The 14,481-nt window shown below is 30.3% G+C and overlaps 2 protein-coding genes across 3 annotated transcripts in view; one reads left to right on the forward strand and one right to left on the reverse strand.

Moving 5' to 3' along the window:
• Window positions 1–952: 952 nt before the first annotated feature.
• On the reverse strand, window positions 953–1,435 carry LOC102604105 (toll/interleukin-1 receptor-like protein). Its single transcript, XM_006357217.1, has one exon. The coding sequence runs from the start codon at window positions 1,433–1,435 to the stop codon at window positions 953–955; it is 483 nt and encodes a 160-aa protein (XP_006357279.1).
• Window positions 1,436–5,642: 4,207 nt separating this feature from the next.
• The window catches only part of LOC102604447 (disease resistance protein TAO1-like), a 15,916-nt gene continuing 7,077 nt past the window's right edge, over window positions 5,643–14,481 (forward strand). For both annotated transcript variants that reach the window (XM_015313339.1, XM_015313340.1), the window contains exons 1-3: window positions 5,643–6,234; window positions 11,162–12,269; window positions 12,895–13,248. In XM_015313339.1, the coding sequence (XP_015168825.1) occupies window positions 5,756–6,234; window positions 11,162–12,269; window positions 12,895–13,248 (1,941 nt within the window). In that variant the 5' untranslated portion in view covers window positions 5,643–5,755. The remainder of the gene's footprint in view (window positions 6,235–11,161; window positions 12,270–12,894; window positions 13,249–14,481) is intronic.

Here is a 14,481-nt window from a genome sequence, read left to right on the forward strand (position 1 = left end):
CTTAATTAAAAAAATATATAATATCAGACGATTTTGAAAACTTTGACAGTACTCTATCAATATCATATCAAATTAGTTCGGTATATCAAATTAGTTTGATATTATAAAGTTTAGTTTTAATTTTATGCAGTTTAATAAATCAATAATCATAATGATTAATTTATTAGATTTTGAGAATTAACTTTAACAATAATGAGAACTCTTTCTCGAAGTGAATGGAAATTATTTAATGTTGATCGGAAACAATATAAATGTTTGTGTAATAAATATTATTCTTTTTAAATAAGTGTAAGACCTCATTTATTTATCGTTTGTGAATGTTTTAATTTTAATCATTCAGATTTCAGTTATTAAGTTTGTTTGTTTTTAAGGTTTGAATCTTAATTATTAGATATGTTTATTTTTCTTTTACCATATATAGTCTGAATGGTCTCAATTTGATAAGTAATGAACACTGATGGTATGTTCGGTATGAATGAAATTTTTTTATAATTTTTTCATGTTTGATTGATCAAATTTTTTGAAAATCACTTTCTCTAGAAAAATAGAATTCTTAAAAGATAAGAAAAATAATTTCTCCTCCAAAATAAGTTTTGAGTTACATTTCATATTGATAGTATCTTTCCTTTAATTAAATATTATTTACAAGAAATTTCTTAGAATGTGATTTTCAATCTTTGATCGTAATTTTTTTATATATCTTTTAAATATTTTGAATTGTCAATTATTGTCATGATTTATAGCACTTTTTACATAGTTTATCACTAAAGATTTCATGCATAAATTTCTAATCAAACTTAAACGATTTGATTCTCGAAAAAACTAAATGTATCTTGTGAAGTACTAACAATGACGATGTGTAAATAAGAACGAATGTGTAAATAAGAACAAGAGAGAATGAAAAGTAAAAATATATAGTACAGTATATATAGAGAGGTTATAGAGAGAATTATTACCCGTTATTGTAAACCCAACCAGAGATCCCGCCAACAATTTTCATGGCATTTCTCCATCTCGCCATTTTTTCCGGTTCAGACTTCATTTCCAAATCCCCAAAATCATTGAAAAATGTCCCTTGCTGCCTCCGCACATCCGACGGGTTAACTTTGTAGAACACAGGTAGAACGAGTTTACCCAGCTCACAGAACGTCGCTAATTCCTCGACGCACCATCTCGAAGAAGCGTAATCAGATGAAATAATAGCAATTACAGCAGCAGAATCATTGATTGCTTCTACCAGACCTGTTGAGATCTCATCGCCCTGAGTTAATCCCTCAGAGTCTCGAAAAACTCGAATGCCTTTTGAGTCCAAGGCATTGTATAAGTTTTTCGTGATTTTTTCACGAGTACTGCCTCTGAAACTCAGGAAAACGTCGTAATCCAGCCGTAGTGATGGGAGTGAAACACTAATTTTCTGCTGCTCAAATTCCTCCATTTGCTAATTTCCAGCTATAGTAATTTTTTTAGAGGGAGGAAATCGGAGGATTACTGTGAGTGATCGAAGGATGCTAACCAACCGAGCAACTTTTGATAATATATTATGTACTGTCAAAATGCTTTTTGCGTGCAGTTCATATAGCAGGGAGGGTTATAAAAAGGGATTTCAGTTTCTATTTATTTTCTTTTTCCCTTTTACTCATTTTGGAGGTGTGTTTTGAGTTTGTTCGTTAATATTTGATATTTATTTTGAGATTCGATTAATTTAAGTTCAAATTGAAAAAAAATATTTTAAAAATAACGTGCTCCTTATTTAAAGTTATTCAATTTTTCATGCTTAAACAAAGGATGTTTGCTACGTTAAGATTGAGTTTCGATTTTTAAAAATGCTACTACCTCTACCAATATCATATCAAAGTAGTTTGATATTTTAAAGTTCAATTTTTGATTTTATACAATATAATAAATCAATAATCATAATGATTAATTTATTCGACTTTGAGAATTAACTTTGACAATAATGAGAACGCAACTCTTTTATGCTTGAAGAGAATGAAAATTATCAAATGTTGATAGGAGACAATACAAATGTTTGAATATTAATAAATATTTTCCTTTTTAATAAGTTATGCTGTCTTTGACAACAAAGAATAGTTTTGTAAATAAACTAAAAAGCAGCTCTTTAGTATTAATCGTAAATAGAGCATTACAATCTTGAGTGAAACTATTCATGAAATTGTGTATCGCGTAAAATACATATTATCAGTATTTTTAATCGATACTCAAGTTAAATGCCATCTCAAAAACTCGTGGTGTTAGGAATAAAGCATCTTTGTGGTTCTTCTTCCTCTTTTTTTTCTCAACAGTAATGGTAACAAGTATTTAATCTTAAGAATTTTAGGAATTTAGCATTTTATTTTGTTACGATCACAAAAAAAATAAATGATAAAAAGGTTAAAATTCCAATCAATAAAAAAACACGTACAAATAGCTAAACATAAATATAAAAAAAAATAGTTATCAATTGTGGAAAAAATTGACATTACTGACTTTTGAAAATTGTTTGCTTATTTTACTACTACTACTATGTTTCAATTAGAGTTAATTGATACGTAAGATCTCTAAGAAAGGACCACAAATTTACAAAAAAAGTTGATCGATTCAACGAGATTGACGATTTAATTTTGGAATCTAATAGTAATATTTTATTTTATTTTATTTTAGGCATAAGATGAACATAGTTAGTTGCATGCATGGTAATTCCTCTATCCCTAATTACTTGTCCACTTTTGAAGTGACACAACTATTACAAAAAATAATTATTGACATAGCGAGTTTACCATTTTACCCCTATTAATTATGAAGTGGATGAATTAAAAAATTAAGGTTTTCAAGAAGTTCTACATTTTTCAAAGTAATTAATTGAGGGTATAATAGGTAAAAAATAATTGTCCTTTCTTGATTTGTCAAAATGAACAAGTAATTTGGGACAACTAAAAAAGAAAAAATGGACAAGTAATTAGGGACAGAGAGAATATATCTTTTCGAATTTTCATTTCAGTTGCTATATTAAATAAATAAATATGAACCCGATCCAAGAGGCAAATTAATATGCTGATTTTTGTTTAAAAAAAAGTACTACTCCTAAAAGGTATACTTGGAGAACATTTCCTAATTTTAGAATACGTGTTCAAGAAAAAAGAAGTTTCTTTTCTCTAGACAAATTTAAGTTAGGTAGCTTACAAAAGTTTTCCAAAAAATTTATTTAATCTTTTTTAGTATACCAAAAAATCGATAAATCTAGGACATAATTATATTTTGATTATATTCTTGCACTTATTTTATTCATTACCCTTACTTCACTTATTGATAACCTTTAGGGGTAATGCGTTTTCACTACTAAAGTAATTGTACTTAGAACTCAAATTCGAAATAATTAACTAAAAATGAATGATATTGCCAATAATTTTTCTCTGAAAATCATATTGGTAAACAAGTAAATTAACATCGCAAACTTATTATTCAATTATTATAATTTGTGTGTCCTTAAACCACTAAAATAAATTCAATTGTTATCTTTAGTCCCAGATTTAGAGGTAACAATTTTTTTTTCTATAAATAATTGCATGTGGTGTACATCAACATCAAAAAATAATTATCAATTGGGGGAAAATTGACATTACTGACTTTTTAAAATTATTTACTTATTTTACTACTACTATGTTTTAATTATTGGAGTTAATTGGTAAGTAAGATTGTCTAAGAAGGGACCACAATTTTACAATATTAAGTTGATCGATTCAACAAGGTTGACGATTTAATTTTGAAATTTAATAGTAATATTTTAATTTTCTAGTTGCACGATGAACATGTTGGATGCAATGGTATATTTTTATCGAACTTTCGTTTCAATTGCTATATCTAATAAATAAATGTAAACCTCGATTCACGAGTAAATTAATTAGAGAGAGGCAAATTAATATGTTGATTTATAAAAATAATTGAAGATGTACTTGGAGAACGTTTCCTAATTTGAGAATACGTACTCAAGGGGATGAAGTTTCTTTTTCTCTAGACAAATGAGTTAGGTATCTTACAAAAGATTTTAAATTTTTTATTTAATCTTTTTTAGTGTACCAAAAAATCAACTAAACTATATTCAAAATGTCTGTCAAGTTTTATTTCATACTCCTTAGTAAGCTATCTATGCAAGAATTGTTGGTTTAATTCAATTCAGAGATTTCATGTCATTTATAAAGAGTATCAATATATTACTATACTTTTTAGGTAAATATGATTAATTTTTAAGTTTATATTAAAATTTCTGTGTTCACCCACTCTTTCTTTTGTTTGTTTATAATAATAGGGACCATACTTCTTGTAACGTGTATTTTCCTTTATTCTCATTTCATTATTGTGATATACTCAATAATCAACCGTTGACATTCATTATTAAATGGTCACAAGTTGCTTTTTATCAATTTTACCTCAATATCGTATTACAAATGGACTATTTGAAAATGAATTTTACAGATTAGAGAATGAAATGATTAGTCATGACTAGTAATTAATGAATGCAAATTAGAAAATAAAGAATTAGCTAACGCCATCTAGTTACTAATTAACAATAAATTAGCTAGAAATTATCGATAAATTTCGTAGCTATTGCTTTATACTAGTGGATACAGAGATACCGATGAAAACCATTTGGATAAAGCTTCACCTATATTTAAGTTTGAAGGTGTACACACTAATAATAAATTAACCCTAAAAAGAAAGCTAATTAATTTAGCAAAATTCTCATAATTTGTTTGTAGTATTTCCATGTTCATTTTTAATATATAAAACAATACTAGTACATTATATATTGTGTATTCGTCTGAGAGAAATTCTAGAGATGTCTACGTTACAATATTAGGAAATATTGCACATATATAATGTTGGAAATTTTACAAAAAAAAAAACATGCATGGATAAATCTTTACACAAAAATAACTGTATTTCTTCTATAAATCTTTGACACACCTTTTTAATAAGAAAAAATCTCTTATACACCAATTCTTTTTTAAAATGTGTCTAATATCATAAACGAAGTCAAAATTTGAATTTATAATTTTGAAATTTTAGTATTCGATAAATTTTTTTAAGATAAATATAAAATTTGAATCACGAGGTCAAATCCTTAATGTACCAGCTAATACCACACCTATTTAAATATCACACACAAGTTAATTCAGTTCTTAACGAAACATTATCTACAATAGATGAATTCGTTTTTCATTTTTCTTTATTTCTGCTATCGTGAAGTGTTGTAACAAACTGTAAAACTAACTTTTGGAAAAGGAGCTCATCCATTGGATCAAAAATATTTATGCATAATATATAAATATGTTTTTTAAACTTGGATATAACTGAAATTTATGCCTTCCAACGTAATTTTGGGAGGGCATAAGTTGTGGCGGAGTCGGAAATTTTATTGGCTATTTCAAGGCAACACTTTGTTCTGTGTACCCAGAATATGCTGTTTAATCACTTTGTATATCATTTTACGTAGGGTGTCCATAGCTACGCCCCTGTGCATAAGTAGACTTATACGTTTTATATGACATTTTATGTGCAATTCTCATCCTATATGGTGTTTTACGAGTAATATAAAACGTAAAGAGTGTCTATTTATAGATGCCAAATTTTTTATGTACGGTTGATATTGAACCATTCATGATTTTCCCGCTGTCAGGTCCGTAAACCGTACTATATAAACATACATACAAATACAATTTCCAGTACTGAGCCAAAACGAAAAGGGAAATTTCCGGCTATGGCGGACGACGAAGCGGAGGCGTGGTCCATGACCTCAGGGCACAGATTCCGTTGGGATATATTTCTGAGTTTCAGAGGAGAAGACACTCGTCACGGTTTCACTGAGAAACTCTACAATGAACTCGTACGGAACGGCGTACGGACATTCATCGACAACGAAGATCTGGATCGCGGCGAAGAGATCTCTAAGAAGCTAGTAGCTGCGATTAAGGATTCAGCGGCTTCGATCGCCGTGATTTCGAAGAACTATGCTGAATCGAAATGGTGCCTCGAAGAACTGGTGGAGATCTGGGAATGTAAAAGGCTTTTGCTACCGGTTTTCTATGAAGTTGACCCGTCGGATGTGCGGAAACAGAGAGATACTTTTGAGAAGCATTTTAGGGAGCACGAGATTTTGGTGGAAGCGGCGAAGGTTTCACGGTGGAGAGAAGCTATGACGAAAGCTGCTAATACCTCCGGTTGGGATTCTAGGTTCTGGTACGTACAGTACACTTTAATTTCATCCCTGTTTAATTTTGAAAAACAAACATAATACTGTTGGTATAGGTGTTCGAGTTTTTTACCTGAATCATCGTCCAAGTATTATTTCTAGTAGGAAAAAAGAATAACTAGTGATTGAGTTTTGTTTTGATAAATAGTTAATGATATTTCAGATAGAAAATTGGTACACACAATAATTCAGGTATAAAACTTACAAAAATAGATAAGCTAATCCAAAAATGTTTAAAAGTTGATTGGACTAGTTTATATAAGCTAATCCAACTCCCTTTTGTAATATACGTTGTCATAATTCATAAGTAATTTATACATGTACATTTATTATTGATCCACAACTTAAAAAATATAATAAGTTAATTAATTTCAAAAATCATTAAAAGTTAAATTCATAAAATTTAAATTTTAGATTCAAATCAATTTAATAACCTAACTCCTTTCACATTCATCAATTTCTGCTTTGTTTGTTGTTGATGGTCAAGTTCTTTTCCTTTCATGGTAATCAAAAGACACCTTCAGGAAAACCGTGATATGTAATTTTGAGTTTCTTTTATATACTCTATTGTCCCAATTTTACGTGCCATAGCTGGAATTTTGAGATTCAAAGTTTTAAATTTTGATGGTGAATTCAGATATAAAAGCTTTTAAATTTTTTGAAATAAAATTTATATATTTAAAAATTACGTAAAAATATTATAAGTCACAATAATTAACTTAAATTATTTATAAAACATATGAAGAAATTTTAATTAAAAAACTTGATTAACTCTTGAAATTTCAACAGTGTCACATCAGTTGCTGCGGAGGGAATACTCTTCTAAGTTCTAACCTAGCTGTTTTTAGACATACGAACTATAGGAATGATTCAATCAATTAATTATTTCAAGAAACTTATATTCCCTCTGTTTCAATTTATGTAATACATTTCATTTTTCGAAAATCAAACAATTTAAGTTTGATCGAAAATTTGCTCAAGGAATCTTCAAATTTCTTAAAATGAAATTTATATATTTGTAAACTACGTAAAAAGTACTATAAGTCACAATAATTGATAATTCAAAATATTTAAAAAATATATGAAAATTTACAATCAAAGTAGACTTGTTTGAATCTCGAAATTCGAAATGTGTCACATAAATTAACACACATGAGTAGTATATTGATGGATTTTTAGGTTAATTCATCAATATAAGATTCTTTTTGTATTGATTCAATCATTTCAGTTTTTCTTCGGTTTCATTCGATTCAATTAATTTTTGATATTTTATACTACAAAAATGGAGAATATATCATAAACTTATACTACCCATGTCATTTATTTTGGGTTACTTTATTGTGTATAATTAAAGCTTGACATTTATGTACAGTTCACTCAATGATTGACTTAACATGGTATATTTATAAAGTTGTTGAAGTGTCCTAATACTTTTCAAAGTAAAGTTCAAAATACTTTGTTCCAATTATTTTCTTTTTAGTTCATTCCAAAAATAATATCACCTTTTATAATTGAAAGAATTTAAATTTAAATTAATTGTTATCCTTAACGAAATTATTTATAACCACAAAAACATTTAACATTTATATTAGGTCACTATTTTTAATTTTTTTAATTTTTTTCTTAAATTTGTGTCAAATCAAATAATGTCACATAAATTGGGATGGAGGATATAATATGTTATTATGATAATTTATATGTGTAATAATATTTAAATGTATATATACTACTAAGTATATTTGGTTGGTTCATTAATTTTTTTTCTCGGTTTTTTTTTTATAGATATGAATACAAAAACAACACATATACTTTGATTCCGCCCTTTTAAAAGGAACATGGGATCTAACAATTTCATTGCCGAACATGGAGATACTATATAAAAAAAGAGAAATCCAATCCAATTTATTATAATTGATTAGATGACATGTTGATTAATCGTATTCTAAAACACGAAAAAAAATCACTTACTTTATGTATGCTAATTATTTGGTATGGTTGTAGCCTATAGGTTCATAGCAAAACCCATGTATTCATGGAAGGAAAAATTACTTAAATACACAATATTTCTTTACCTATTTTCAATATTTCCCTACTTTTTTACGAAAATACAAAAATCCCTTATTTTCTCCCAATTCAACTTAACCGGATACTTTATTAGTTTAAGTATCCACCCGTTATTAATTAAAGTATTCTTGCTGTATACACAACACTTCTTTACCTATTCTCAATATTTCCCTACTCTTTCATTAAAATACAAAAATCCCTTATTTTCCCCCATTTCAACTTAACCGGATACTTTATTAATTTAAGTATCCGTCCGTTATTAATTAAAGTATCCGTGCTGCTATTAATTTAATAATTGATAACAACAACTTAATAATTTAAGTATCCGCGCGTTATTAATTAAAGTATCCGCGCTGCTATATTATGTATCCAAAAAACACTAAAAAAAAGGAATTTTTTGGTAATTAATGAAAGAGTAGGGAAAGGAAGTAATTTCTTTCTTATACTATGTCATTTGCCTAATTTTTACAAAATCAAATACTAAAATTCGGTTCAGTTTGACTCGTTTTGATTAATTTAGTCGTTTTTTTCAAAAATAAAAATAAAAATTGACACCCCTCATACAAACTACCAATAGAAGTTTAGGCCACGACAAGAATTTGGGTAGCACATACATATTTTCTAGATATGTGTACTTGCATTTATTCTTAGATCACAGGTTCTAAGTGAGGATAGAAATTTAAATCTCATAACTGTCTTGTCTTTTACTAACACCTCTCTAAGTGGTTATTGGTTATACTTTTGGCGTTTCAACTAATTATTCTTTTGTTTTTTCCCTTTAATCTTTCAAAATTTTCAAGTGTGTTACATTGAAAATTCCTAAAAAAAATTAACACTATAAATTTTTTATATAATTAAATCAAATGTGTATATTAAAATTTAAAACTAGTAGTATTATATGTTTTGGACCTATAATTTTTAAAATTTAATGGTTCATATTAAAACCTAAAAGTCAAACCAATCAAATTTATATTTAAGATACATTTTTTTGTAATTGTGCACTCATCTTACGGAAATCCTGGATATGCCTCTGATTAGGACATATTGTCTAAATCACACCTTTTCCCAAATGCTGCATGAACGCAGACTGATCATGTCTACTTGCATTTACCAGCTGCATTTAGAATCATATTCTAATTCGGGAAAATTACTGCCAAATACCATTCGATTATCTAATTTATAAAATATATTTACATTATATAGATAGTGTATATTTTATACTATATATATATATATACTGTCAAAGTGTATAGATAATGTATACTTCGACCATATTTGCAAACTAATTGACCGAAAAATACATTTCCCTCAGTTGCCGAAAATTACTAATTATATGTATTAATAATCTGAAAAAAGTGCTCCAATTAGTTTTGTTATAATAACTAGTAAGTTGAACTATACTTGTTGTAAAGAAGAATTTCACTACACATATAAAGGTCGTTTAGTGGAGTCTATAAAAAAACTGTTTAATAGAGTATATTAGAGATGTTGGGATTAATAATGTAAAGATTAGTTATGTTGCCATTATGCATTCAATAATTTCTAAAAGAAAATATTTTTCACAAAAATTTCCTCCATATTCCTTTAGTTTTGTATACTTTTAGGGACAATTGTGTTTTAAATCATACTTGTGCATCTATCAAAAACTGTAGTATTGTTAATATCATAATTTGTTATGTATTAATTATATATAGGATAATACCAAAGTAGAATGTATAACTAATGATATTTGTATTGGTTATACATAGTTAAATAGTTGTACCAAACAAAAAAATTGTAATAACACTAATACATGCATTATTTTCTCTAATATCAATAGCAAACGACCCCTTAGAAGTTGTGTAAGTTGGGGTCTGTTCTAGGATGATGGTGTGTGTGTGATGAAGGAGTAGGTTGAGACAATATGGTTGGTATAAGCTAGGTTATGCCAAAGGTAACAAATAATCTTGTGAGGTGTTGGTGTAGTATAGTTGGGCGCAGGGGCGGAGTTACCCTTGGTCCGCCCCTTGACCGAGGGTAGTACTTTTTGACACAAAATTTTGACTCCACCATTGGTTGGGGGTGTCAGTCACGTTGGGGGTGTCAGTCACAATCCTTCTCTCTGGAAGGATAGGTTTCATACTGATAATATCTCTTTTTTCAGAATTTGTTCATTTCATACTAACTCAATCGTAATTTAATCACCAAAGTAGAGTTTCATAAAGCTAAGTGGAAAACCTGAGCAAAAACCTTATGTGATGTAGTGATGAAATTGCAATATATAATCAATCCTTTGTAGTACCCATATATAAATCCTATGAACATGAGTGGATTTATAGCTTACCTAATTTAATGGTGGTGCACGTGAACTCATGGTCTCTCTATCAAACTAGGTATTTTACGAACATATATCCACGAGTTGATCAAATATTATCTTTTGACTCTCATGCTCCAAAAAGGCTAAGTGGTGCACTTGGTTGAATCATAAGTTTTGAGTTATTTACTTGGAGGAACATGGATCAATTCTCCGTTTTTTAGTGGTACACCCATGTTATAGAAATCCTAAATCCACCTCTGTCTATTAATCATTTTGCACTGGAAACTATTCTAGGAGAAGTTCTAATCTGTTCTGTTCGGAAGAAATGGTGGAAGAATTAGCCTGCATTTGGTGGACTATGTTGGAGGAAAAACATTCTAGATGTTTTGAGGATCAAAGAAATTCATACAAAGAACGGAAGTGAATTTTATATTGCCTTATTTATTCTTGTGTAAAAGAAACCCTGTAAATGATTATGAATCTATACTCGAAATCATTTATTCTAGGGGCTGAAAACTTGCTCATCTGACTTCATGTTATCATACTTGTGCCAGGGAAGAAGCTGAGTTAATCCAATCTCTAGTCAAGAAAGTTCTGGGGAAACTTGATAATACACCTATAGGTGTGGCAAAATACCCCGTAGGACTTCATTCTCGTCTTGATCAATTGCTCAGGCTACTGGACGTTAAAGCAAATGGTGTGAAAGTTGTAGGATTATACGGAATGGGAGGAGTGGGCAAGACCACTCTTGCCAAGGCTTTGTACAATCAGTTTGTTGTTTATTTCAAGAAACGTAGCTTTATTTCTGATGTTAAAGGAACTGCAAGGCAACAAAATGGTTTGGTCACTCTTCAACGAAAACTCATTGGTGATCTTAACTCAGGTGCTTTACCAATCATAGACAGTACTGCTAAAGGTATCCGATTGATAAATGAATCTGCGAATAATGAGCGAGTTGCTATTTTCCTAGATGACGTGGACGATGCAAACCAACTTCGTGAATTGATTGGTGGTAGAGACCAGTTTTGTCAAGGAAGCAGAATCATTGTCACCACTAGAGATCAAAATGTCTTAGATCCAAGTATTGTAAATTGCACTTTTGAGGTAAAAGAGCTCTACTCGTCTGATTCACTTAAGTTATTAAGTTATCATGCATTTGGAAAAGAGCAGCCTCCTAAGAAGTTTTTGGGTCTTGCTGAAGAATTTGTAACACTTAGTGGGGGATTACCTCTGGCTCTGGAGATTCTTGGATCTTCATTGTTCTATAAGAAAGGATTGAAGGAGTGGGAAGATGTAGTGCAAAAGTTTAGACAGATTCGTCCAGGTGAACTTCAAGATATCTTGGAAATAAGTTTTGGTGCTCTAGATGATCAAGAAAGGTGCATATTTCTTGACTTAGCATGTCTTCTTCTTAATACAAGACTTGAAAGGGAAGATGCAATTGCAATATTTAAAGGTTGTGGTTTTGCCGCTGAAACTGCAATAACAGCACTCACAGCAAAATCGCTTCTTAAAATAGTTGATGGAAATGTTTTGTGGATGCATGATCAGCTCAAAGACATGGGAAGACAAATCGTACAACGTGAGAATTCTGGAAATGTTGATAAACGTAGTAGATTGTGGAATCATGATGATATTATGACTGTCCTAAATAACTACAAGGTATGGTTTTATGATCTAGTTGACACCTTTTGCATTTGCAGTATTGTTTAACTTGAAGTTAGTACATTGAGATGAAATTTGGAGATTCCTGTTTTCTACATGATGGTTAAACGGCTAAACAAGTGTTCTACTTGCTCGTGTTGCTTGTTCGGTCACAAGTATCAACATATTTTTTTGTAAAAAAGATTATATTATCAGTGTGATTTTGTTGATCGTAGCAGGTAATTCACTATCTTTTTCTAGGTTCTTAATCCACATACCGTTCAAATACTTGCTTACAATTGATTTTTTGAAACATCTATTTGTATAAAATCTTTTTACTGCATAATTTCCTCTTTTTTTCTAGTGAGCTAGTTGTGGTATGCTTTTGAAGAAGTATTGCCAACTGTAAATCTTTTAGTAATAGGAGTTAAACTTTTTCTTTTACAAAATACTACGTGTATTACTATTTATTAATTTAGTATAAAGTAACAAATTGCAGCCAAAGATACCTTCAAATAGGAACCAAGAAGCATTTTGCAGTTCACTTGGCTTATTCACTCATTATTTAATTAAGCTTTTAACTTTTGTGAGTTGTCTTCTAGCTTCCCCACATGATTTTTTTATCTGTTTTGATAAATTCAAGGACACAAGTAACATTGAGGGTATTGTGTTTCACTTTGAGAGGAATCAAGATCAAAATTCTGAGGAAGTACTTGAAAGGTATATTGGACAAGGTAGGACGGCAAATGGTTTAACATTTCACACTAGAGCTTTTCAGTGCATGGTCAAACTGAGACTCCTACAAATCAATCATGTCAAATTGGTTGGAGATTTCAAGCTATTACCTGCTGACCTGAAGTGGCTGCAGTGGAAAGGTTGCCCTTTGGATATTATTCCTCCAGAGTTGTTGTCCCGAAAGATTGCAGTTCTTGATTTATCGGAGAGCAAGATCACACAGGTCTGGAACGAGAAAAAGTGGAATTTATACCAGAACAAGGTAAGTAAATTAGTTCAACCAAAATCCTTCTTTACAACTTTGTTTACTGGTAAGTAGGAAGAACTACATGTCTCCTTTTTGACAACTTTGTTTGTTGGTAATTAATTAGGAAGTACTACATGTCCCCTTAATCATCGATAGATGATTTGTAGATTCACAAGCTTTGTCAGGTAAAGAGGGGTAGAGGTAGGATGAATTTTTTTTGTTAGATGCTGCGATAAGAAGGTGTGAGAGGTTGACAGAGGTGGGTTTAAAGAGGAGTAGAGCTAGGCCGATAAAGCTTTGTCAGATGCCCCGATGAGGAGGTATGAGAGGTTGATAGAGGTGGGTTTAAAGAGGGGTAGAGGTAGGCCGAAGAAGTACTGGAGAGAGGTGCACGACTTCAACTTATCGAGGACATGACCTTAGGAGGATATACAGGTCGCAATTAGGGTAGAAGGTAGTTGAGGGCTGTCTCACTCCCCTACAGGGTAGGCTTGGTGGGTAGATAGTATTAGCATTATTCTTGTAGTTTCTTGTTCTACGATTACTGCTAGCACCGGTTGTTTCTTGTGCTTTGTTTACCAAATTATTCTGCTCTGTATGCCTTGTTCTTTCTCTATATTGTCTTTTTCCAACTGTCTTGTTATGAGTTACTTGAGCCGAGGGTCTTTCGGGAACAACCTCTCTGTCTCCAGTTCTCCACGAGGTAGGGGTAAGGTGTGCGTACACTCTGCCCTACCCATACCCAACTTGTGGTTATAAGTAAATGGCTAGTTATTTTTCAGGCTCTATGAAGCTGAAGCACACAAGGAATGGAGGAAGGTGCAATTTTTATTGTATTAACATGAAATGTGTAGACACGTAATTTTTTACCGAACCTAAAATTTTACATCGGTTTTAGAGCTTAAATATTATATAAATCTAAATTAAATATTTTGACCTTTATTTTATTTTATTAAGTTTATTTTAAATGTTTTGAAAACAACAAAAATAGAATCACATAGTAAGGTAAGTTTTATTTTCAATTGCTTACAAAGAATATATATATGTCCTTTTAATTTAGATTTAATAAATAAGCTAGTGTTTATTAATTATAGTTTTAAATTAACTATTCAGCTTATCTTATATTCTATTAATTTAAAATAATTAATTTAATTTATTTATATATATTTAATGTTTTCTTTGTTTTTTTTAAAAAGTAATTGTCACGCCCCGAGCCTACCCCCTGGGCGGGACCGGCACCCGGAGACC

This window comes from Solanum tuberosum, unplaced genomic scaffold, assembly GCF_000226075.1.
Source record: "Solanum tuberosum cultivar DM 1-3 516 R44 unplaced genomic scaffold, SolTub_3.0 scf00243, whole genome shotgun sequence".
Lineage (NCBI taxonomy): Eukaryota > Viridiplantae > Streptophyta > Magnoliopsida > Solanales > Solanaceae > Solanum > Solanum tuberosum.

What these genes read in the sequence shown, in the direction of transcription:
- LOC102604105 (XM_006357217.1), bottom strand. Translation starts at nt 1,435, where the DNA reads ATGGAGGAATTTGAGCAGCAGAAAATTAGTGTTTCACTCCCATCACTA.